The sequence below is a fragment of the Pseudochaenichthys georgianus genome, chromosome 9 (assembly GCF_902827115.2).
Source record: "Pseudochaenichthys georgianus chromosome 9, fPseGeo1.2, whole genome shotgun sequence".
NCBI classification, from domain to species: domain Eukaryota; kingdom Metazoa; phylum Chordata; class Actinopteri; order Perciformes; family Channichthyidae; genus Pseudochaenichthys; species Pseudochaenichthys georgianus.
In genome coordinates, this window is record NC_047511.1 from 36,026,823 (window position 1) to 36,051,054 (window position 24,232).

General features: G+C 41.1%; 2 protein-coding genes across 2 annotated transcripts in view; both read right to left on the bottom strand.

Annotated features, from left to right (window-relative positions):
- The window catches only part of vcana (versican a), a 42,255-nt gene that overhangs the window by 15,801 nt on the left and 2,222 nt on the right, over positions 1 to 24,232 (bottom strand). The window contains exons 2-6 of the mRNA XM_034091321.2: positions 21,321 to 21,704; positions 20,122 to 20,296; positions 19,832 to 19,959; positions 18,017 to 18,310; positions 12,221 to 12,226 (exon numbers count right to left, since the gene is read on the bottom strand). Of these exons, the coding sequence (XP_033947212.1) occupies positions 12,221 to 12,226; positions 18,017 to 18,310; positions 19,832 to 19,959; positions 20,122 to 20,296; positions 21,321 to 21,704 (987 nt within the window). The remainder of the gene's footprint in view (positions 1 to 12,220; positions 12,227 to 18,016; positions 18,311 to 19,831; positions 19,960 to 20,121; positions 20,297 to 21,320; positions 21,705 to 24,232) is intronic.
- Positions 1,837 to 11,456, bottom strand: LOC139434363 (uncharacterized). The gene is made up of 4 exons (XM_071204236.1): positions 11,426 to 11,456; positions 9,017 to 9,238; positions 3,117 to 3,655; positions 1,837 to 1,896 (listed from the first exon to the last, which is right to left on the bottom strand). Exons 1-4 carry the CDS (start codon positions 11,454 to 11,456, stop codon positions 1,837 to 1,839), a joined length of 852 nt encoding a protein of 283 aa, XP_071060337.1.

The window sequence follows — 24,232 nt, forward strand, 5'->3', positions numbered from 1 at the left end:
GCTGACGTTTTACCTGTTAGACTTGTCGTAACAGTATCTAGAGTTTTAGCTGGCCCTGATGTTGGTTTCTCTGTACTGTATAATGATGAAGCTCTGGTAATAGCTGTTTTCAAAGTGTCACTTGTTTCAGTTTCATGCGATGCTGTCACTGATGGTGACTTTGTACTCGACAATGAAGAGAAAGTAGTTGCTCTGATGGTTGACTCTTGGGCAAAATCATCAGTGATGTCTCCAGAACCCTCTGTTGCTGTGGGAATGAGCAATGATGATGTTTCCGGTTTAAGGGTTGATCCAATTGAGGTAAGAACTGAATCCGCCTTTATAGTTTCACTGCTAATGTCTTTATCCTTACTGTCTGAAACAGCAGATGATGTAATGGGAGATGTTGCAGTTGGTGCCTCAGTGCTAAACAGAGAGGATTTAGACGTGACAGAGGAAGACTGCGTGAAAATGTCTTGGGTTTGGTTACCTGAGCCATCTTCATCTTTTTTGGGGAAAGTAGGACTTGTCTCTGGTGTAGCTGATGTTTTAATAGTTACACTTGTCGTAACAGTATCTTGAGTTTTAGCTGACCCTGATGTTGGTTTCTCAGTACTGTATAATGATGAAGCTCTGGTAATAGCTGTTTTCAAAGTGTCACTTGTTCCAGTTTCATGTGATGCTGTCACTGATGGTGACTTTGTACTCGACAATGAAGAGAAAGTAGTTGCTCTGATGGTTGACTCTTGGGCAAAATCATCAGTGATGTCTCCAGAACCCTCTGTTGCTGTGGGAATGAGCAATGATGATGTTTCCGGTTTAAGGATTGATCCACTTGAGGTAAGAACTGAATCCGCCTTTATAGTTTCACTGCTAATGTCTTGATCCCTACTGTCTGAAACAGCAGATGATGTAACCGGAGATGTTGCAGTTGGTGCCTCAGTGCTAAACAGAGTGGATTTAGACGTGACAGAGGAAGACTGCGTGAAAATGTCTTGGGTTTGGTCACCTGAGCCATCTTCATCTGTTTTTGAGAGAGGAGAACTTGTCTCTGGTCTAGCTGATGTTTTACTTGTGAGACTTGTGACAGTCACCGATGGAGTTTCAGTGTTTAACATTGAGGACAGAGTGGTTGCCGGAAGTAAGGACTCTGCGGTGAAATCAACACTGCTGTCTACAGACTTTTCAGCTTGAGTGGTAGGTTGAAGTGCCAATGTTGCAGTTCCAGGGCCCATGGTTGGTCCACTGAATGAAGGAATGGACTCCACCATTGTAGATATACTGCTGATAGAATCATCATCCATTTCCGTAACAGAGGATATAACAGATGCCCAACTTGGAGACATTGTCATTGAGCTTGTGAGTGTCTCATCAGAGGATGGAGAAATGGATGGTTCTCCTGTAAATGATGGCAGTTTTGTGAAATTTATGACGGAAGAGATATCAGTGTACATTTCAGATGTTTGGTCACCTGAGCCATCTTCAGCTGCTTGAGTGATCATGGCACTTTGTTTGGTGTTATTAGTTATTGCAGAGACTGAGGACTTCTCTGTCTGAGCTGTTGTAGCACTGGCTTGTTCCCCAATGGAAAGAACAGTTGATTTCTCAGTGCTAAACAACGAAGAAGATGTAGGAACCATAGTGTCTTTGCTGGACATTTTAGTAGTTTGCTCTACTGAGCTCTCTTCCTCTAATGTTGGGAAACTAGGACTTGTCTCTGGTGTAGCTGACGTTTTACCTGTTAGACTTGTCGTAACAGTATCTAGAGTTTTAGCTGGCCCCGATGTTGGTTTCTCAGTACTGTATAATGATGAAGCTCTGGTAATAGCTGTTTTCAAAGTGTCACTTGTTTCCGCTTCATGCGATGCTGTCACTGATGGTGACTTTGTACTCGCCAATGAAGAGAAAGTAGTTGCTCTGATGGTTGACTCTTGGACAAAATCATCAGTGATGTCTCCAGAACCCTCTGTTCCTGTGGGAATGAGCAATGATGATGTTTCCGGTTTAAGGGTTGATCCAATTGAGGTAAGAACTGAATCCGCCTTTATAGTTTCACTGCTAATGTCTTTATCCTTACTGTCTGAAACAGCAGATGATGTAATGGGAGATGTTGCAGTTGGTGCCTCAGTGCTAAACAGAGAGGATTTAGACGTGACAGAGGAAGACTGCGTGAAAATGTCTTGGGTTTGGTTACCTGAGCCATCTTCATCTTTTTTGGGGAAAGTAGGACTTGTCTCTGGTGTAGCTGATGTTTTAATAGTTACACTTGTCGTAACAGTATCTAGAGTTTTAGCTGACCCCGATGTTGGTTTCTCAGTACTGTATAATGATGAAGCTCTGGTAATAGCTGTTTTCAAAGTGTCACTTGTTTCAGTTTCATGCGATGCTGTCACTGATGGTGACTTTGTACTCGACAATGAAGAGAAAGTAGTTGCTCTGATGGTTGACTCTTGGGCAAAATCATCAGTGATGTCCCCAGAACCCTCTGTTCCTGTGGGAATGAGCAATGATGATGTTTCCGGTTTAAGGGTTGATCCAATTGAGGTAAGAACTGAATCCGCCTTTATAGTTTCACTGCTAATGTCTTTATCCTTACTGTCTGAAACAGCAGATGATGTAACCGGAGATGTTGCAGTTGGTGCCTCAGTGCTAAACAGAGTGGATTTAGACGTGACAGAGGAAGACTGCGTGAAAATATCTTGGGTTTGGTCACCTGAGCCATCTTCATCTGTTTTTGAGAGAGGAGAACTTGTCTCTGGTCTAGCTGATGTTTTACTTGTGAGACTTGTGACAGTCACCGATGGAGTTTCAGTGTTTAACATTGAGGACAGAGTGGTTGCCGGAAGTAAGGACTCTGCGGTGAAATCAACACTGCTGTCTACAGACTTTTCAGCTTGAGTGGTAGGTTGAAGTGCCAATGTTGCAGTTCCAGGGCCCATGGTTGGTCCACTGAATGAAGGAATGGACTCCACCATTGTAGATATACTGCTGATAGAATCATCATCCATTTCCGTAACAGAGGATATAACAGATGCCCAACTTGGAGACATTGTCATTGAGCTTGTGAGTGTCTCATCAGAGGATGGAGAAATGGATGGTTCTCCTGTAAATGATGGCAGTTTTGTGAAATTTATGACGGAAGAGATATCAGTGTACATTTCAGATGTTTGGTCACCTGAGCCATCTTCAGCTGCTTGAGTGATCATGGGACTTTGTTTGGTGTTATTAGTTATTGCAGAGACTGAGGACTTCTCTGTCTGAGCTGTTGTAGCACTGGCTTGTTCCCCAATGGAAAGAACAGTTGATTTCTCAGTGCTAAACAACGAAGAAGATGTAGGAACCATAGTGTCTTTGCTGGACATTTTAGTAGTTTGCTCTACTGAGCTCTCTTCCTCTAATGTTGGGAAACTAGGACTTGTCTCTGGTGTAGCTGACGTTTTACCTGTTAGACTTGTCGTAACAGTATCTAGAGTTTTAGCTGGCCCCGATGTTGGTTTCTCAGTACTGTATAATGATGAAGCTCTGGTAATAGCTGTTTTCAAAGTGTCACTTGTTTCAGTTTCATGCGATGCTGTCACTGATGGTGACTTTGTACTCAACAATGAAGAGAAAGTAGTTGCTCTGATGGTTGACTCTTGGGAAAAATCATCAGTGATGTCTCCAGAACCCTCTGTTCCTGTGGGAATAAGCAATGATGATGTTTCAGGTTTAAGGGTTGATCCAATTGAGGTAGGAATTGAGTCCAGCGTTGTAGTTTCACCACTTATCTCTCCATCCTCAATGCCTGAAACAGCAGATATTGTAACAGGAGATGTTTCTGTTGGTACCTCAGTGCTGTATGGAGTTGATTTAGCTGTGACAGAGGAAGTCTGAGGGAACATGTCTTGGGTTTGGTCTCCTGAGCTTTCTTCATCTGTTGTTGTAGAACTTGTCTCTGGTGTAAATGATATTTTTTCAGTTTGACTTGTTACAGTCTCCTGTGTTTCTGAAGTTGGTGTCTCAGTACTGAATAGTGATGACACTTTAGTGACAGCTGTTTTTGAAGTATCGATGTTGTCAGTTTCTTGCAATGCTGTCACTGATGGGGACTCTGTGCTCAACAATGAAGAAACAGTAGTTGCTGTGATGACTGCCTTTTCTGTGAAGTCTTCAGTGCTGTCTCCAGAACTCTCTGTATCTGTGGTAATGAGAAACGATGATGTTTCAGATGTCATTGTTGATCCAGTAGATGTAAGAATATACTCTGCCTTTGTAGTTTCACCATGAATGTCTTTCTTATCAATGTCTGAAACAGCAGAAGATGTAAAAACAGATCTTGCAGTTGGTGCCTCAGTGCTGTAGAGAGAAGATTTAGCTGTGACAGAGAAGGTACTAGTGAACATGTCTTGGGTTTGGTCACCTGAACTTTCTTCATCTGTTGTTGGGAAAGTAGAACTTCTCTCTGGTGTAGCTGATGTTTTACTTGTTAGACTTGTCGTAACAGTATCTTGAGTTTTCGCTGATCCCGATGTTGGTTTTTCAGTACTGTATAAAGATGAAGCTCTAGTAATAGCTATTTTCAAAGTGTCACTTGTTTCAGTTTCATGCGATGCTGTCACTGATGGTGACTTTGTACTCAACAATGAAGAGAAAGTAGTTGCTCTGATGGTTGACTCTTGGGAAAAATCATCAGTGATGTCTCCAGAACCCTCTGTTCCTGTGGGAATAAGCAATGATGATGTTTCAGGTTTAAGGGTTGATCCAATTGAGGTAGGAATTGAGTCCAGCGTTGTAGTTTCACCACTTATATCTCCATCCTCAATGCCTGAAACAGCAGATATTGTAACAGGAGATGTTACTGTTTGTACCTCAGTGCTGTATGGAGTTGATTTAGCTGTGACAGAGGAAGTCTGAGGGAACATGTCTTGGGTTTGGTCTCCTGAGCTTTCTTCATCTGTTTTTGTAGAACTTGTCTCTGGTGTAGCTGATATTCTTTCAGTTTGACTTGTTACAGTCTCCTGTGTTTCTGAAGTTGGTGTCTCAGTACTGAATAGTGATGACACTTTAGTGACAGCTGTATTTGAAGTATCGATGTTGTCAGTTTCTTGCAATGCTGTCACTGATGGGGACTCTGTGCTCAACAATGAAGAAACAGTAGTTGCTGTGATGATTGACTTTTCTGTGAAGTCTTCAGTGCTGTCTCCAGAACTCTCTGTATCTGTGGTAATGAGAAACGATGATGTTTCAGGTTTCACGGTTGATCCTTTTAATGTTGGAATTGACACCATTTCAGTTTCACTACTTGTGTCTCTATTCTCAATGCTTGAATAAGCAGATATTGTAACAGGAGATGTTGCTGTTGGTGCCTCAGTCCTGTATAAAGTAGATTTGTCTGTGACAGAGGAGGTCTGAGTGAACATATCTTTAGTTTGGTCCTGCAAGTGTTTTTCATCTGTTATTGTTGAACTTGTCGCTGGGGTACCTAACATGTTCCCTGTTTGACCTGTTACAATCTTCTCTGTTTCCATTGACACTGATATTGGTGTCTCAGTACTTAATAGTGATGAAGCTTTAGTAACAGCTGTCTTTGAAGTATCAATAGCTTTAGTTCCTTGAAATGCTGACACTGATGTTGATTCTGTACTCGAAAATGAAGAAGCAATAGTTGCTGTTATGACTGACCCTTCGGTAAAGTCATCTGTGCTGTCTCCAGAAATCTCTGTACCTGTTGTAATCAGAACTGATGCCGTTTCTGGTGTCACAGTTGATCCACTCAATTGAATTGACTCCGCCATTGTAGTTTCACTACTAATTTCTTTATCTTCAATGCTTGTTATAGCAGACAATGTAACAGGAGATGTTGCAGCTAGTGCCTCAGTGCTGGAGACAGGGGATGTAGCTGTGACAGAGGAGTCCTGAGTGAACATCTCTTGGGTTTGGTCACCTGAGCTTTCTTCATCTGTTGTTGGTAAATTCGAACTTGCCTCTTGTTTTATTGAGGCCTGCTCAGTCTGCCTTGTGTTAACAGTCTCCTGTTTTTGAGTTGACACTGATGTTGGTCGCTCAGTACTGTATAGTGATGAAGTGGAAGTTACATCTTTTTTTGAAGTATCACTTGTTTCAGTTACTGTTTTGGTTTCTGTTTGAATAAAGGGTGATGTCCTTGTGCTTAACATTGAAGAGACTGTGGAGGCTACAGTGACATCCGAAGTGTGCTCTACCGAACTTAGTGTATCTGTTGGAGTTAAGAGTGACATTGTTTCAGGTTTGATGGTGTCTCCACTGGAGGAGGGAATTGATTCTACCATTGATACTTCAGTGCTAATATCTTCTTTCTCAATGTCTGAAACAGTAGAAGATATAACAGAGGCCAAACTTGGAGGCGTTGTTTTTGCGCTCAGTACTGTCATATCAGAATCAGAAAAAACTGATGGTTCTTCTGAAGGTGACATTGTTTTTGACTCAAAGGTTTCTACAGTTTTTGTTGTTTTCGGTGACATTTCTGCCTTTGGTGTCCCAGTGCTGTATAGAGATGATGTTTCTGAAACAAAAGATGTATGAGTAGACATATCTGGGATTGTGTCACCCGACCCATTGGCATCTGTTGTAGTGAATACAGAACTTTCTATGATTTTGTCAGTCATTGTAGTGTCTCTTAACTTTTCTGTCTGACTTGTGACCTGTGCTGATGGTGTCTCAGTGCTAAACAAAGTGACCAACTCTTCACTTGATCTTTCAGTTGTCTGTGTGCCTAACCTTTCTTCTTGTGTTAAATGTGGTAATGAAATGGTTTCCGTTGTACCAGTAGGAGCAAATGTGCTTGGTTGTAGTGATGCTCCTGTTTTTGGTGTCCCTTCATACATTTCTGTTGGTATTTCAGTGCTGTACACAGAAGATGTAGTTGTTTGACCTCCAGAGCCAACCTCTGCTTTTGAAGTGTGTAGTGGGATGGTAACTTTGTCAGTGATGCTACTAACTGTGGGTTCCTGTGAACTGGATAGTTTTTCTGTTTGTTTCACAGTCACTACGCCACCTGTGCTTAATGCAGAAGAGGGAGTTTGGGTCCCATTGGTGTCATGAGAAACAGTAGTCCTTAATATGACCTCTGACGGTTTTACAGTTATTTCTGTAATGTCACTCTTTGAAGCATCAGGCGATATTGTCTGGCCCTCTAAAGTCACCTCATCTGTGGGTGTGAGAATAGAGCTAATTTCTGAAGTGACTGATTTCCTTTCGGTGGTTTTGATTTCTGACATTTCTTGTGATACTGATGTTGGTATCTCAGTGGTTAAAGCAGAAGATGCCGTTGTTGAAGTATGAGCTGTCTCATATTGTGTGGTTACTGATACTGATTTCTCTACTGCTGCACTTGCTCCACTTGATGTCATACCAGAGGTTTGGTCATCTGTAATCTGTTGAGCAGTGCTGGGATGTGATGAACCTGTTTCCCTAATGCCACTTATTGGGGTCACTGTTAGAGTTTGTGTCTGTTTTATGTCCACAGTTACGCTTGAGATTTTGGCTGTAGAGGCTGCAGTTGAAAGAGACTGATTTGGTTTAACAGTGCTAATGACTGGAGAAATAGAAGTCGCCACAGGTGATGAAGTGTGCTCATCCGTCACACTAGTCACTGTTTCCCCAAGTAATTCAGTCATTGGTGATGCACTTTGTGTTGAGTAATCGAAATATCCAGTGAAAGATACCATTGTTGTCTTGATCATTTCAATAGCACTGTATAAAGTCGAAGCAGTGGTTGCAATGGATTTATGTGAGGAAGGAGTTGTTGTCTCATCCTGTTTCAACTCTTCATGCATAGTGGTGGGTGTTGACATTTTCTTTAACTCACCAGTGGAATAAACAGATGTTATATCTTTGCCTGCTGTTTCTGTTTGTGATGTTACTTCACTCTCCCCTGGAGCTTGATCTCTATGTGTAATGCCTGATATTGCTGTCCCTGCAGATGTTTCTGATGGTGAGCCAGTTGTCAACTGCACTGTTTGAACCCCCGAACCCTCCTCCTCTGGTGTAGACATTGCATCAGTTGTAGCTTTCTCTGATGAAGACATTTGGCTGGCTGTACTTCCTCCCTGACTCGTGACTGTACGCTCTACATTTTCAGCCAGGGTAGATGGTAGAGATGCTGATGACTCAGTGCTGCGTACATCTATAGCTGGTGTTATCTCAGTCTTGGCTGTCTGTTTATGAGTGGTTAAACTACTTGATACTAAAGGAGCTGTTGTGCTGAAGGCAAATTCTCTTGGAGTTTGGGTCTCTTTCTCTCCTTCCACATCTTGAGTGGAGCTCTGTGAGTCACTAGCTGTTGATGTTAGTGTTGTCTCATCAGCGTCATCCGAGAAGGGAGTGTACAAAGTCTGTAATGTAGACTGAGTGCTGTCTTCAGCAGCTGGAGGGGCAGATGTGCTCTTTGTCTCCTCTGTGGTTTCTGCTTTATCTCTGACTGTGTAAAGTTCAGTTGAAGAAGTAACAGGGGATTGGTCCTTAGGCTTCTCTGTCTGAGTCACGTATGAGTCACTTTTCACATACTGCGGAGTCCTCCCTGACTCGCCTACCTCTTCTTGTGCAGATGTGGTGACGACAGACGTGGTTCTCATATCAGCCTTCGTGGTTTGGGTTTCTTTAGTTACTGTGGTGATGTGTGGTGCAGCTGGTGTTACTGTAGGAACAAAGTCAGCAGAGGTAGCTGTGACATTATACATCCTCTCTGTGTCGTATGTGACAGCTGGGCCAGCTTCAACTTTTAGTGCACTTTTCGATTCTGTGTTCTCCATTGTTGAGGCTGGAACAGAGGTTGTGTCATTCTGTGTTGGGCCTTTTGTAGTGAGTTCATCTACCCCAGGGAGTATCTGAGGAGGTGTCGATTCGACTATTGGGATTATATCAGTTTCATACTCATTTAGGATCTCTGTAGAAGTCAGCATTGTCGTCTGCAACTCTATAGATTCATTGGAGCTATCAACAGGGAGATCGGTATAATCAAACACTGTGGTTATTTCATCACTTGCTCCCATAGTTGTCACATTTGTCATAATCTGGGTACCTCTGGCCTCTTCTTCTATCTGGCTGTGTGGCTCCAGAGTGATTTCATGTCTACCATTTATAAAGCTAACCGTTGGAGTGATGGTTACTGCTGCTTGGGAGCCAAAATCTGGGTCTCCACTCTGCAGGATGGGCTCACCATCGGCTATGGAGGGGGTGGGATGGTCAGCTACAACTGGTATGGCAGGAGACTGAGTATCTTGTGGTAGTATAGCCAGGTCAGCTGCAAAGAAAATAAATGAAAAGGAGCAAATTGTGACAATTTCTTTGCCAATCATCTGAAAGTAAAGGTCATGGTTTGAACAAAAACTACAAAAGACAACATTTTACTTATAACATTCCAGAAGTAGTAGGTTTGATATTGTATCAAAGAGTGTCGCACTGTTACACACATCACATAAAAGAGTTGTTTTTTTAATTGTGAGTGGAAGAACACCCAACAAATTAAAAAAAATTATTTCATGGGGGAACTCCACCATTTTTTAAATTAAATTAAATGATCAGTCAGGGTAATCGCGGATTAGCCTTTGAGACAAACATTTAAAAGAGAGAGTCTAACAATTGTATCATTTGTGACTAAAACCATGATAAATATATGGTTAGCACAGCAATCTATTCTAGATTTATATTCTAAATTGATGTGAAAACCAAATATGAAGAGGCCTTTTGAACATAGACATTGCCAAGTCATTCAACAATGTTAACAGACCTGTCCTTTTTTAACCACTCACAGGGCTTTTAAAACACAACTCAGCACTCCTCAATTCATACATACATCCATACACTGGTGGCAGGGGCTGCAATACAAAGTGCCACCTGCCCATCAGGAGCTATGAACATTCACACAAACAGCCATCCGAAGCTTATTTGAGATTCATCATGCCAACAGCATTTATGGCACATATCATACTGTAGTTGTATGCCCATGCATGTAGGATATAAAATATGAATCCAAACATCATCCTCACAATCTACTACTTAAAATATAAGAGGAGAATTAAATCAAAACATGTATAGAATGATTCATGTTACAACATCCACTAGAGGTCCACAGACTCACAGATAAAGTGCTTTCAGTTGTCGGCAGTTGTCTGCTATTCATTTGAACACTAACACAGAAGCAGTGTTCAATTCCCTTTATACAGTAGCAGACAATATCATCATCCACCTACACAGTTGTGCCTCTGATTGCCTTGACCTTATTCATGTATTAGTTAGATAAATAAACAAGATGTTGTCTTGCTGGACATGATTCACTTTTCTTATAAGATATTGGCCTTAAACTACTTTACAGAACACGTACCTAAAAAAAGTTATTAAAGCTCCAATTCATTGAACTGATTTTAATTATGAATCATCTTTTAAAGAAAATGATTTAGGTGAATGCACTTCTTTTTAAGAAAATGAAGGATTGGTGTGAGGAAAAACCTGATTTGGACTACCTATGTTGCAAATGTATTATCTTTTCAATTTACACACGGCATATATTGCACGTCTGTCCGTCCTGGGAGAGGGGTCCCTCCTCTGTTGCTCTCCCTGAGGTTTCTCCCATTTTCCCCTTTAAACTGGGTTTTCTTTGGAAGTTTTTCCTTGTACGATGTGAGGGTCTAAGGACAGAGGGTGTCGTATTGTCATACTGATATTCTGTACACACTGTGAAGACCACTGAGACAAATGTAACATTTGTGATATTGGGCTATATAAATAAACATTACATTGCATTTAGCTGACGCTTTTATCCAAAGCGACTTACAATTGATTGATTGATTGATTGATTGATTGATTGATTGATTGATTGATTGATTGACTGATGTGACTGACTGTCGATATGATGAGGACTGACCCAAATAAAAACCCTTTGTTTTGATCAATTAACTTCATCTCTCTCATTCACCATCATCCCTTCAAAGTTACATTTTTTTTTTGTACATGTTTTTAACCTTGGAGGGTGAGCCACAGGGCTTTGTTTTTAACAAATGTGTTATCATGCTTAGGCCAGGTGGCAGAAGGAACAGAGCCACAGTGAACCCTAAAAGTAACAGCTTGTTCCTGTTGAGCCTAAATTGTTTACCATTGTTTGCATAATGTACAAGCAAAGAAAAGGAAAAGATTATTCGCACAAAACAGGAAATAATTTGGAATACAAACTTTTCTCCTTTCTCTCTCTCTCAATATTCCTCTATTTCCCTCTATGTTTCACTTTGCCCCTTGTCCCCCTATTCGGTTTCCCACAAATGGTGATTCAGATTATTGTTTGCACCAAGAACACCTGAACTAGCTGAGTTCTGCAGGACACCTGTTTAACATCCATAAAAGGCCTGGGTACTCAGAACTCACAGGAGGCAGCTATCCTGGCTCTGTACAAGAGCTACAACAAACAAACAACAATTAATTGGGCGGGTCCAGTTACCATGCAACAAGCCGAGACTCCAGGAAGTCATGGGTCTCAAAATGGTAATAAAGTGTATCTCCCAAAATGTAAAACTCTTCCTTCAAGGATCAATTCAGAAAATGAGGGCAAATTAATGTTAACAGATGCTTTATCATTCATGACAAAGCACTGATGGTGGTTCTGTGCATTGTTTTGTGACATCTGTGGTCGGCACGCCTTACAAGATCTACTTACAAACATTTGGTAAACAATTCATTTAATTATCTTCAGTCTAACAGAAACACATGGGCACGGTTCACATGACAATAACACTAGCACAAACAACGACTATCAGTATTAAGCTACTCTTTGTCACCATGCAGCCAGGCGACACACTTATCCCTGTGCCACAATATCTTCCACAAGCCTTTTCACACACAAACTGAGAGGGCAAAGTCCTTTAGTCCCTCAGCTGAGGCACTTCACATGATGTGGCAGTAAACGTTTGCAGAATCACTCGCTTTGCTCAGCCAGCCTCAGCTGCCCTCACAGAGGGCAGACTTTGTGTTAATGATGACATCACCTTGTCCGGTCACTGCCGAAGACAGGCATCTGTGCTTACTCAGGTAGATTGCCAACACAACTCAGTTATTGCCAGGCTCGCTGTCAGTAAGCTGGTGCACACACACACAAGGATAGAAACGCTGCAAATACATAGTGATTTGCAATACAAATACACACACGCTAGAAGACGCAGACAGATTTTGTATCTCTTTCATATTCAGTACTGCACAAACAAACAAGTTTGGTAATGGGTACTCTTGGCCAACTAACTGACCCCTCTGCACATACACAGTGCTCATGACCACACTGGCAGCTTGGAGGTTGTAACCTGGAGAACAGATTGCTGCTCTCTCAGTCATCTACCACAACTCCAGACAAAGATCCAAAAACTGCTTGATTACCAACGCTTTCCCTTTTGACCTTTCAAATATAACAGATCTCTTCCCACCAACAAGTGCGGCTCTTCAGGGAAAAGGCAACATGCCAACGATTGCAGCTCTGATGGAGTGCCAATAAAATGAGAACAAAAGCATCCAGCCTCTGTTAACATCTGACTTCAGGAGCTTTTGAGCAGAAAGTCATGGCTTTGTTTAAGTATTTCCAATATCCCAATTTGCTGAAACAATTATCTCCAAGTCATGTCTTCAATACCATAATTGACAACTCAACAATATTTGAGTCATTTATCCCCGACATCGTTCCCATCTTTTTTCTTGTTGTCTCTGTCACAATAATTTTCAGACCATCTTGTCAGCAGGAGGTTCTGAGGCGAACAGTCTTCTTTATCATACATAAATTATACAGAAAAAATATCAGTATGAGTATTGGCTTGAGCTTTGGTTTGAGCTGGCCGGGTTAAATAACCAACATCCATGTGCCAAATCCCTAAGGGCCTATACATTGCCTATGCTGGGTATACATTTACAGTTACAGTCAGTTTAATCCAGCCACTATACATTTCACTGGCTGTCTCCAGCAAACAATCTCTCTACTTCAGCACCCTGGACAGCAGAGCCTCCTACAGCACAACTCCCAGCTTCTGTACCATTACATGTATGTTGAAGAATACAAAACGACTGTCCCATGAACGTTGCTACAGTTCTGTACTTGATGGGCGGACGGCCAGACAGAGTGCAGGACTCCAGTGGTAAAAATGTGATTTTTTTTTAAAAGATGCTGGCCACATAATCTGCCCAGATAATTCACTGTTGTTTGTTGTATGTTATCATACTGTTGCACATTTTAAAAATGCATTTCCAAAATGCACTACTACTTCTGTTTTGTTGTGCAACACTGTGCTGCATAATGACAATAAATTATCCTTGCAGTCCTATATCACCACAACAAACCACCACAACAACAACTGGTCACAAACAGCAAAACACATTAGAGCAACACATACAAAGTCTCATCTCCCTTCAGTAAAGTGGACACAGTATATGAGTAGATACCAGATTGCAGAGATCATTTGACAACAGTAAATGACAGGCCAGCTTATGGCAATGTGTAAGTATCTCCCACATGTTTGTTATTAAGACGGCCCTCCTACGATTACTTACTATTTCATTACTGTTCTGAATAATCATAATATGCCATTTCCTATTCACACAACCAAATGTGAACTGCAATTTAACTATTAGAACCATTTCAATTGAAAACAATGTTGCTAATAAAACCCCAAAAATCAAATGAATTGTTGGTATGTCTTACCTGATACATTTTGAACGCCGGTGGTCACTTGGATGGACTGTGTACCTGGAGTGGTGGTCTTGTCAGCCACCGTTGAAGCCATGGGTAAGGATGTAAAGAACTCTATGTGCAGGGACTCGCCGCTGTGCTCTGGCACCAGAGTGATGGACTCATCAAATACTCGTACACTTGTGGTCACATCTTCAGCCGAGGTTCCTACATCAATACTGGCGGATGTCGCAGCTGTAGATGTGGTCTCGTCCTTGTAGATGTCAGAAGGTGTGTCGACATCCTTGGTTTGAGGAGTGGTTTCTGTAGCAGTGTTAGTAGTCTCTGGCAGTCCTGTTGTGGTGGTGGTCTCCTCCTCACTGCCAGGTCTGGTGTTATGCATAAAGGGGGTGTCAGTGGGAATGTCTGTCGTACCATCAGTGCTCTCTGTTGCGCTGGATGAGAGGTCTTGTTGGGGTGGTCGAGTTGGTGGTAGTGCCTCTACATGAAACTGTGTCACAATCTCATCAAAGTAGTCTGGGAATGGTGTCGAATGAAGCTCAGTGGTCGAATGAAGCTCAGTTGTCAAGGGAGATTCTGATGGGATAAACACTTCCTCACTGGTCAGTTCTGTTGATTCGGTTGGAGTGTCGGTGAGGTCAGAGGTGATCCCAGGATCCACAATGGTTTCCTCAGTGCTCCCCTTTGCAAACATGGGCTCTGTGCTGAGAGAGGCGTCTAGTATGGGGACATCAGGTTGGATTGTTCTGATCTCAATAACTATCTCATCGTCCGGCTCTTCGTAGGATCTTTCTGTTGACTCTGTGGTATCAGTGCTCTCTGTTGTATGTCCGTAGGGATCATATTCCACAGTGGGTACATTTTCACTTTCTAAGTCATCGTCTGGTGTGGCTGATACATCATCAGGGTCTTCATGTTCCTCTTTGATCGTGGGGGCAACTGTGATGAATAACTCTTCTTCCTGGTCTGCAGGAGTGGTGAGAGGTGGAGACATGCTAGTCGAGAACATAGATGGGATGTGTGTAGGAACTGCATAGTCGGGAGACCCTTCTGCCTCTGACGCTGCTTCAGCTTTTGGGGTCAGTGTAGTTGTGCTACTCTCCAGCAAAGGGGCGGTGGTGGGAGAGGTGATGGTGGTGGTGAGGATTTCCACCACAGACATATCCACAAAGTATGTCTGGTTGATCACCTTAGTCCTTCCTGAGAACACACAAGTAGATACAATAAAAAAGCAGTAAAGATAATTGTTTACAACACTTTAAGGATCCAAAGGCCCTGCTGATTTGCAGAAAGATGCAAAGATGAACTCAACAAATGGCAATCCCCTCACTTAAATCAAATGTTACACATACAATTATGATAACAAATGTACATCTTTATACCTTATTGTAAGGCCGACAGTTTGTGAGACAAGTCTTGAGTCAAATAGTAGTCAAAGAGCAATATGCCACAGCTACAATAGCATTTCACATTTAAGTACCCAAAGTTTAAAGCTTCTTCTCTTAACTCCTAATGTTAATGTTAACCTATACTAACATTCATTGTTGTCCTGTTTTTATAATGTTTTTAACAATGGCAACAATACTTAGTTATGCAACTTATTATTCTAGATAACGGTAATTATGCTAAGGTATCCGAGAGACCAAAACTATCATGATAATTTTCCTGAAGAAATATTATCTCACGGCAGACAAGGTTATTGTCAAAGTGTACTATTTTCTGTTAAACTAACCTGTTAAGCCCTGAGCCTGTTGTTCAGGTCTCAGGCTCGAAAATGACATTCCCAGAACAAATGACCATATCTTCCCTTCTAAAAGGGTTAAATTAATAATCTTTATTCTCAAAGTAATGATAAACCTGTGAGTTGGATGTAGAAAAGTCAGAATCAATATAGATGTTTTTTATTTTAAAGAAAATTCAGATTGAACATCGTAAAAAACTGTAAATTATAGTGTCCTTCCAAAAATTCTTTTTTACTTGTAGTGAAAACTACCCTTGGATGATGGTAAGGTAGACTAAAAGCTTTAGGAATCCAAAGTACAACATATACTAAGTACCCTGTATCAAGATTGATGCAAAACAAGGGACATTTGACCTTTTTAGAGAGGTTTAGCAACAAAAAAAAATCTTCTGGGGTAATTTCTTTCTAACCGTCAGAGCCAATGGAATCAAGGGAAAGTTCCCCATACACACACAGCTTATCAAATAAGGAGTGAGAGAGACGCGTAGAAAACCGGAAGCTGCGCTAACCTCTGGTGGCTACCATTAGCAGCTAATTATTCTTCTCCGATTTTTGCATAAAAATGGAATTATGGATTATCAATAATTGTTTCAAAGTGACAGACACATTGCTATAACCTATGGATAACCCCCACGCTGTTTCCTGCAGATGACGCGTTTTCCCCCCGGTGTAGAAGAGGTTCACTTTCAGTACTACTTTAAACATTTCCGGATCTGCTTGAACAGGATTCACATGACTGTAGCAGGGTAGGATTTACACCTTGGGTTATCTAGTGTTTTGGTTTTGCTCGAGGTGCCTTGATTATTTTAGTCATTCCTGTACCCTGTGCCTCTCCTACACATTAAAACGTGCATGTAGCCCTGTCATTGAGCAGCAGCCATGATTTAATCGTTTTTTAACCTTTGAATGCTTCTAATGAACTTGTCTACTTTATAATAAGTAAATCCCTTTACCTCCTTTATGTTTGCCCCTGCCTCTATGTCCTCCCGTGCTCTCTCAATTACTCACACCCACTAAATGAAACTTCGAAAGCTTTCCTTGCTGGCCCAGACAGACCGTGTAAAGCCAGCTGTTGACCATTACGTACTAGCCCTCTTTTTTCATGAAATTATCTCTGATGTAAGGGGTGAGACATGTTTTTCCTTACAAGAAAAAAAAAGGGCCTGCTCTCAGAGAGTTCATTATCTCACCAAAGTTGTTACTGGGGCTTTTGTTTTCCCAATCAGACATGAAATAACCCGATTTGTCCTCTGCAACAACCCCTGTCTTTCTGTGTAGTCTAACTGAAGTAGGTTTACATACTTTTTTTTGAGAGTGGGAAAGCAGGAAATGATAGAGTGGGTCCAACCAAACAAGGGTACTTGAAAAGCACTTAGACAGGGGTGTAAATACAACAGGACTGAGAGAGTTGACATGGAATACACAGAGCAGGAGGTGAGGGTGGCCTGTTTGTGTGCCCTCTGAACTCCATGGGGACTTATCACCGCGAGAGCTAGCATAGCTCAGGGGCAGTAAATGGCCGGGCAGGGGACAGCTTATCTGTCCAACCTCTCATTTGTAAAGATGGAAAGGCCAGGTCAGAGGTCGCCAAGGATGACTGGATTTAGAAGTCCAGCAGTAGCTGTGTCCATTATCCAAACGTCTGCTCTGATAAGTACAAGTGAGAGTGACAGGGGGCAAACTCTGACAGCGCAAACAAGATGAGAAAGGCGTAAAGGGAGTTAGATAGTGAGACTAAAAAGGCTGAGGCGTTATTTACTTTGCTGCATATCTAGATGGTGGCCATCATCTTTCATTTGGTTTTCACCCTGGGGATACTGATTAGTTAAGAACACTCTTATTTTGAGAAGGGATTACCATTATTGTGCTAACCTCCAGTGAACCATGAAGTGTCACTATTAATAAGGACTCATAGCTATATTATCCTGACTTCCTTTGGTCACAATGGTTTGGAAAAAAAGATAAATTCCCATGCAAGAGTTTACAGAAATGTACTGACTATAAATGTGTTAAAATTATCTAAAATGAAAGCTGTGATAATCTTGAACAGGAACAAAAGTTGTAGTCTGTTTCACATCAGAAGTGAGGTCAATTATGAAAAAAGCAGTATGGATTAGCCCAGCTTGAATTAATTAAGGTTTCAGACAGATACTGACAGCTCACAAACTCGTACTCACTGTTGGTCATTAATCCCGCATTGGAATAAGAATGTCCATTGCTTCTAAAGTAAAGAGATTTGACTCCCATCTTGACAAATGTTATTGCCTGGACTCTTCAATCTGTAATACTAGTGTGGCATGTGACACACAATGCTCATAAGTCATACATTATTCCTTTTAGAACAATAGAGAACAAATGAGACAGGTTGTAAACATTTCAAAATGTGGGAAGGCGGTGCAAAGGAGCAGAAAATCAAAGTGGGGAGCAGACGCAAATAGAGACATGAGATCATAACTCCTCTTAGTCCAGGCCTGGTTTTAACAGTGAATGGTTTGTGCCTTCAATCACTTTGTCAGTGTCTATACGAAGGAATACACCTATACCGAGGCAGATATCACTTTGTTCCATGACATACTGTAGGGTAAATAAACGAAATACTAACAACCACACACTGCAAGTAATTGTACCTTTAAAACAGTAAGCCCCAAGCTTCCTGGTTGGTTCTGGGAAGCCAGTCTGGTTTCTGTAGCGGTACATGGTCCGTACTCCAATCAGGCCTCCCCCGCACTGCAGTCTGGGTACTGCCACAGGGTGTCGTACACTGCCATCGGAGAGCCAGCCATAGTCACATCTGTCCAGGCCTTGTCGCCATGCAGCGTGGAGCTGGCCCGGGGATGCCAGGACAGCTTTCCTGTTCCTACACTCTGCACTGGCTTCCTTAAGAGTCATCTTACGGGTCACAGGAGCATAGAACACTTCACCTGAAACAAAGATAGCAAAATGCAAAGAACAGTTAACAAAAGCACTAACTCAAAAGGAACATGACAACAAATCCTCAGAGATCATGGCAACATAATATGACACCCAGAGCATTCATACAGTATTCAAATAATTCCACAAACATTGCCATGAATCAGTTCTGTATCAAACATATTCCATATTTCATTTTTCAATATTTTGCTTAAAAAAAAAAAAAGCTTAAAAGGCATATTAGTTAAAGTTAACTCAAACTCCAGACTTTTTGATCAGTTTGATATTTCAGTACAGACGCAGCCTAAAAGACTGCTGACGAAGTCACCGATTTGCAGGACACAGACACAAACATCCCCCACCAATCACATTTAGGACAACAATAGTTCTTTCATTAAATAAATCGGAGGTGGGATAGCAATCCAGACAATGTGCTAGACTGTCAATGATTTGATAGTTTACGTCATAAGGTTTCCCACCGGAGTGATAAAGTTCACACCTTCAATGTTTCCTTCCCTCTAGCTGTTCATGGAAAAGTCTTCACTTTGAAAACTGACTGCACAACTATGAATATGTGTCTTTGTCTGTAGGATCATCTAAACAAACTTCAAAACTTCAAAGCATTTCAAACCACATTAACACAACATGCAGCTTTCCCATAATATATAAAGGGTAGGTAACTGAGAAGATATTAACAAAGATTATTAAACTAATGAATATCCTGAGTATTGTGTTGTGTCTACAGTTTAAGACCAATTAAACCACGTCCCAAGCTCAGTTCCAGTATAAGGTGTGTTAACTGCCTCCTCTAAACTGAAGGCAAATATGCCAGACAGAAGTGTTACAGTTTACTTCATACATAAAACAAATGTCAAGGTTGACGCGCCCTGGATGACACCATTGTCTACATCTGTTCATAAAATGTAAAATACAAATGCTGACTAATGGCTTCAAATTAGAAACTAATTGATTTGCAACTGTGCTGTAGCAGGGCTGTGTTTTATAGATCCCAGTTAACAAGAACAACTACAGAATGCTGACTGGAGTTAAAGTATCAAGAGGCATGTTAGTACTCATAAAACGCTGTGAGTGAAAATGAGTCCAACAACAGTTAGAGGCTGGATAATGAACACACACTCAGAGACTCTGGCTGAGATGTGAGGACTTCCCTTAAGCATTGCCAAGTGCAATCAAAAACCCCATTATCGCATTTTGGTTTCCAACTTTTTCAACACCATTGTAGGAATAAATTATACATTTGTAAGAATTAGATCAATAAGTGCTTCTCTCTAACTCCTTTTCTGCAACATGAGAAATTGTATGGTGTAACACAAAGTATAAAAATCAAATTGTCACCAATGCCATATTCAAAGAACTAAATTAGGCGTGTTTCCACATCGGTTTTATAAGCAGTACAAGTCATTTGCTTTGGCACTGTGATCATTTGGAGGTTTCCTCATCTCAGAGGGTGTGGCACTGCCTCTGAACGACACCTCCTTGCTATAGAAAAGCCACATGTATGGCTGACTTACCATCAAGTTTGTCCACAAAACAGAATACATCGAAGGTGTCTGTGGCTTTCCTGGTCCCATACGACCTGACACCAGGTTTAGTTTTCAGGTGGCCAAAGCAGCCCTTCCTTGGCCTTGTAATTGGGTATCTGAACGGATAGAAAAACAAAGAAATTATCATAGGTTATATCATCTTATCTATGAACAAAGAATTTCACACATCAGAGTACGATAAAATATACAGTATATCATATATCTAGCAGTGTTGTTTAAAGTACATGAGTTCATAGCAGATGATTAAAACAACTAACCTCACTGTCTGGTCAGCAATCCAGCCGGCATCACATTGATCAAAGCCATCCTCATACGCTGCTTTCAGTTGCTCATATGTAGCAATGGATGCTCCAATATTTTGGCAAGTTTCGACAGCCTTCTGGTAGTCCAAGGTGTACCTGCTGGTGCTTTCCCGGTAGTGAAACACAACACCTGGCAAGAAATAGGATCAAAATTGACCATCCAAAAGTGAAACTAAATGTTTTGTGTATAAAAACATGAATGTACAAATCTGGAATTCATCAGTGTAATTTCAGTGCCATACATAATGTCAAATGTCTTATTAAGCACACACCATGGGTGAAATAATTGAGTCTCCCAACCTCTCTGGAAAGGGGAACACTTTGCAATAAACCAAGAGGATAAACCAAATACTGTTAGAGTTTACCACAAATGAACACGATAACTGCAGATGATGCCATGCCTGAAAATCCCATATGTGTGGACAGTAAACAGACCCAGAGGATATGATTGATAGACCTAATTAACATTGCAGACTGAAAACTAGTGAAAACCAAAACTATCCCAGCATCCCATGTTTTCTGCATCCCGAAACATAAGTCATATCTCACAGAATACTTATCAAGTGACACATAGTGTGCACATAATTACACTATGTAGGGATCCCCCACAAGGAGAGTACTGCACCAATGTTGCATCATCATATATATATATAATTTATGGGGAGGGGTACTAAGGAATACTGTATTATTCAATAAAAGCGTGCCCCACAGAGAGAAACATCTCCACTGACAAGGTGGCACCAAAGATGACAGGGATTGGTGAGATTATAACATAGCTTTTATTCTGTCAACTTGTGGAATACCATCCATATATGGGTAATTACTTATAGGCTTAGATTTCTGAACACTGGAATTTAAACACTCAAGTACTTTGTATGGACAGGGACCCCAAGACTCATCGCTTTTAAGAAGGCATCGCCTCTAAAAAAAGAGCTGAAAACGGTGGTTATTCTGAGTAACTAGTGGGTAGCGGCTGCTATCAAAGTAAGCAAAAGGGCGCCCATGGTTCTCTCATATTGTTTACATATCCACTTGTATTGCATTTCACTATAATAAAACCCTTGCCGCTAACCCCTCTACTTTTATAGAACATCTTGGGGGAGATAATTTAGAGAATTTGATATAACCCGGGAAGGATATTATGAATTTCTTACCATCAACATCAAGGTTAACTGTATCCTGGGTGTCCTCAATGCCGTATATGACTTCACATCGATAAGTGCCGGCATCACTGGCACGCAGCTTTACCATCGTCAGCGAGGCATCACCTACATCCTCAGGGTGACTGGGCACTGACACACGGCTCCTGTAGATGGTGCCTATTTTGATGACACCATTTTGTGCCACCAGCACTGTGGATTCCACGTCTCCAACTATTTTGGTCCATTTGATCCGTAAGTAATCTCTGCTAGAAACGGCAATTCCATCGGCACTGATCAATGGTGCCGAGGTTGGGATGGTGGAGAAGAAGCAGGGAAGATTTACCTTCCCTGAGAGGGACCCAGTGACTGGTGCGATGATCGATAATGCGTTGGGGGCTGAAAGACAAAAAGCAAAAGGGTTAAAAATGCATTTACAAATCATATACATTTACTTATTTATGTATTATCTTTTGCTTTGTTCTATGCTAAAACATGTCTTTCTTCTGTTTACTTTAATGTTAACTGTTGCAAGTATAGACATTAACAACTGCCCGACTCATTTACATTGATGGGGTGTGACGCCTACACCCAGCCTAATAAAAGAAAACATGCATCATAGCCTTTAAATGGCTCTTGGAAAGTCAAACCTCATCCTTAAAATGCTGGGTGTCGGAACACATTCAACACTGACTGCAGCGTCTTTACAGCATGTTTGGATGAAGTTGAAGATAATTGGTTAAACAGTGGAGTCATGATTGCATCAGTGCAGGTTAGGCCACAGCTGAGTGCTGTGCATGTTAGTTTTCCTTCTAAAAAAAAAATCCCTCCTTCGCCAACATGATGATGACAGGTAGACCCACACAGAAAGAAGTGAAATATGTCATCAGTGTTCTGCACACTAGATAATCATATGTATCTTCCTTTTCATGACCTCCTACTCTATTCTCAGCTGAAAACCTGCTACTGATGTTGCACACTCACATGTCAGCACAGGATAAGGATATTTATTGTAATATAATCCCACAGCAAACACAATATATTTCACTACTTAGAAGACAGACAGGGTTAAATGTTATTGTGCTTAAGCCCCAACACAGTTAGTGTATCTCAATTTGACTTCTATATGATGAATCTAAGGGGATGTGAAATGACAACAGGCTCTACTTTGTGAAGAGGAAGAAGATTCACCTTTTTTTCCTTTTTTTCCTTTCTTCACAAACAATGTGGAGAATGCTCTGGACACAGTGGTGGGACAGCCCTGGAGGCATGACTGTGTGAGCTTTACCTGAGGGCCTTATTATGATGAGGGGTGAAACCAGCTGTTATCTCCAGACTGCGAGCAGAGTCTAATTGAAAGGTGTCCATCTGTACGGGGCCAGGGGAGCCAGGGGGGCCAACGCGGCCTGGGAGGCAAACCTCAGCGGCCAACACACCTTCACCATTGAGTAAAGTATCGCAGGTTTCACAGAAAAGACTGGAGGGGGCTTTTCACAGTCTGCTACTTTAAGAACAGTGACGCTTTTAAGCAACACTGACAACCGTCTACAGTGACTTTAAGTTTGGTGAAAAAAAGTGATAGTAGGGGGGAGAAAGGGGAAGATAAAGTGAAAAAAGAGAGAGAGGGGGAGATTTGGGGAAAAGGAGGGAGGTACAAAAGTTGTTGTTGAGAAAGAGATACGGGGCATGTAACTTACGTGTGGCAGATGCAGCTTCGCAGAGACAATATAGCCACAGGATAAACTTTATATAGAGCAACATCTGTTGGAAAAATGAAAACTATGCATTAGGAAACAATGCATACATGGTCTTTATGTTGTTTCTCACAGTGTTTTAAGTGCATTCATGTTCAATTTCATTATAATAGATAAGTCTGCTAAAGATGAAATCATGCATAGACTTCAGAGGAATTAAATAGTGTAAACACATGTCAAAAATCAATACAATATACAAACATAATAGCAGCCTCAAATATTTTTTAACACAATGAATACTCAACCTAGATAACATGATCTAAACTTAAATTGCTGAAGAATTTTTATTGACATAATAATGAATTGATCTCCTCGTCAAAAACAGGACACAGACACTTTGAAATGCGATGGAAACAAGGGACATCACATTTATCCGACATATCACATGAGCTGGCATATTGTGTCCATTTGTTCCTATATAAATAAAAACGAAAGCTTCTTGTGGGGTCGAACTACAGAGATGTTGTAGTCAGGGGGACAGAAGCAGTGAGCCCCCTGTCCTCATGTCAACCCCACTGTATAAACACAAGTGGTGGGTCGCAAAGGGAGCTGCAGACTGTTTTACTCTATAAAAACGAGACACTCAGATCTTATAATGACAGTTGGCCAAGGCAAAAGATCATCATCTCAAATATTTCTGGGTGGAAAAAAGGCAGTGATTGTATAGTCTATCTATATAAGTCAACGGATCCACCCTAATGGAAAATAAATTAAATGAGACTTTGAAGAGACAATAACAGAGAGAGAACATCTCTAACGGCATTCTCCCCCTGTTTTAATGAAAATAATACTCATTTACATTTGGAGAATGATGTGCGTAAACTACAGGCAGTCGCAGAAGGGTTTCTTGGAAAACGAAAAAAAAGAGTAATTCAACGAAAGATCATCACTTTTAACACGGGGCCGTAATAGATCGCAAATGTTTAGACCCATCGAGAGGATCCCGCAATGACACAAACGTTTCTTCTTCTATAAAATACAGATTATGTTAACCTGTAGGAAGTTGATTAAAACTTGATATCTGCTCTCTTTTGCTGCCGTTTCTATTTTAGTTTTTTTTCTCCACAAAAACAACATGTTTTTTTTTTTAATGTTTTTTTTGTTACTAGCCTAAATAGAATATTATAATAATGATATTCATTATTAACTTTTTAATTCAGGATCTACTCTTCT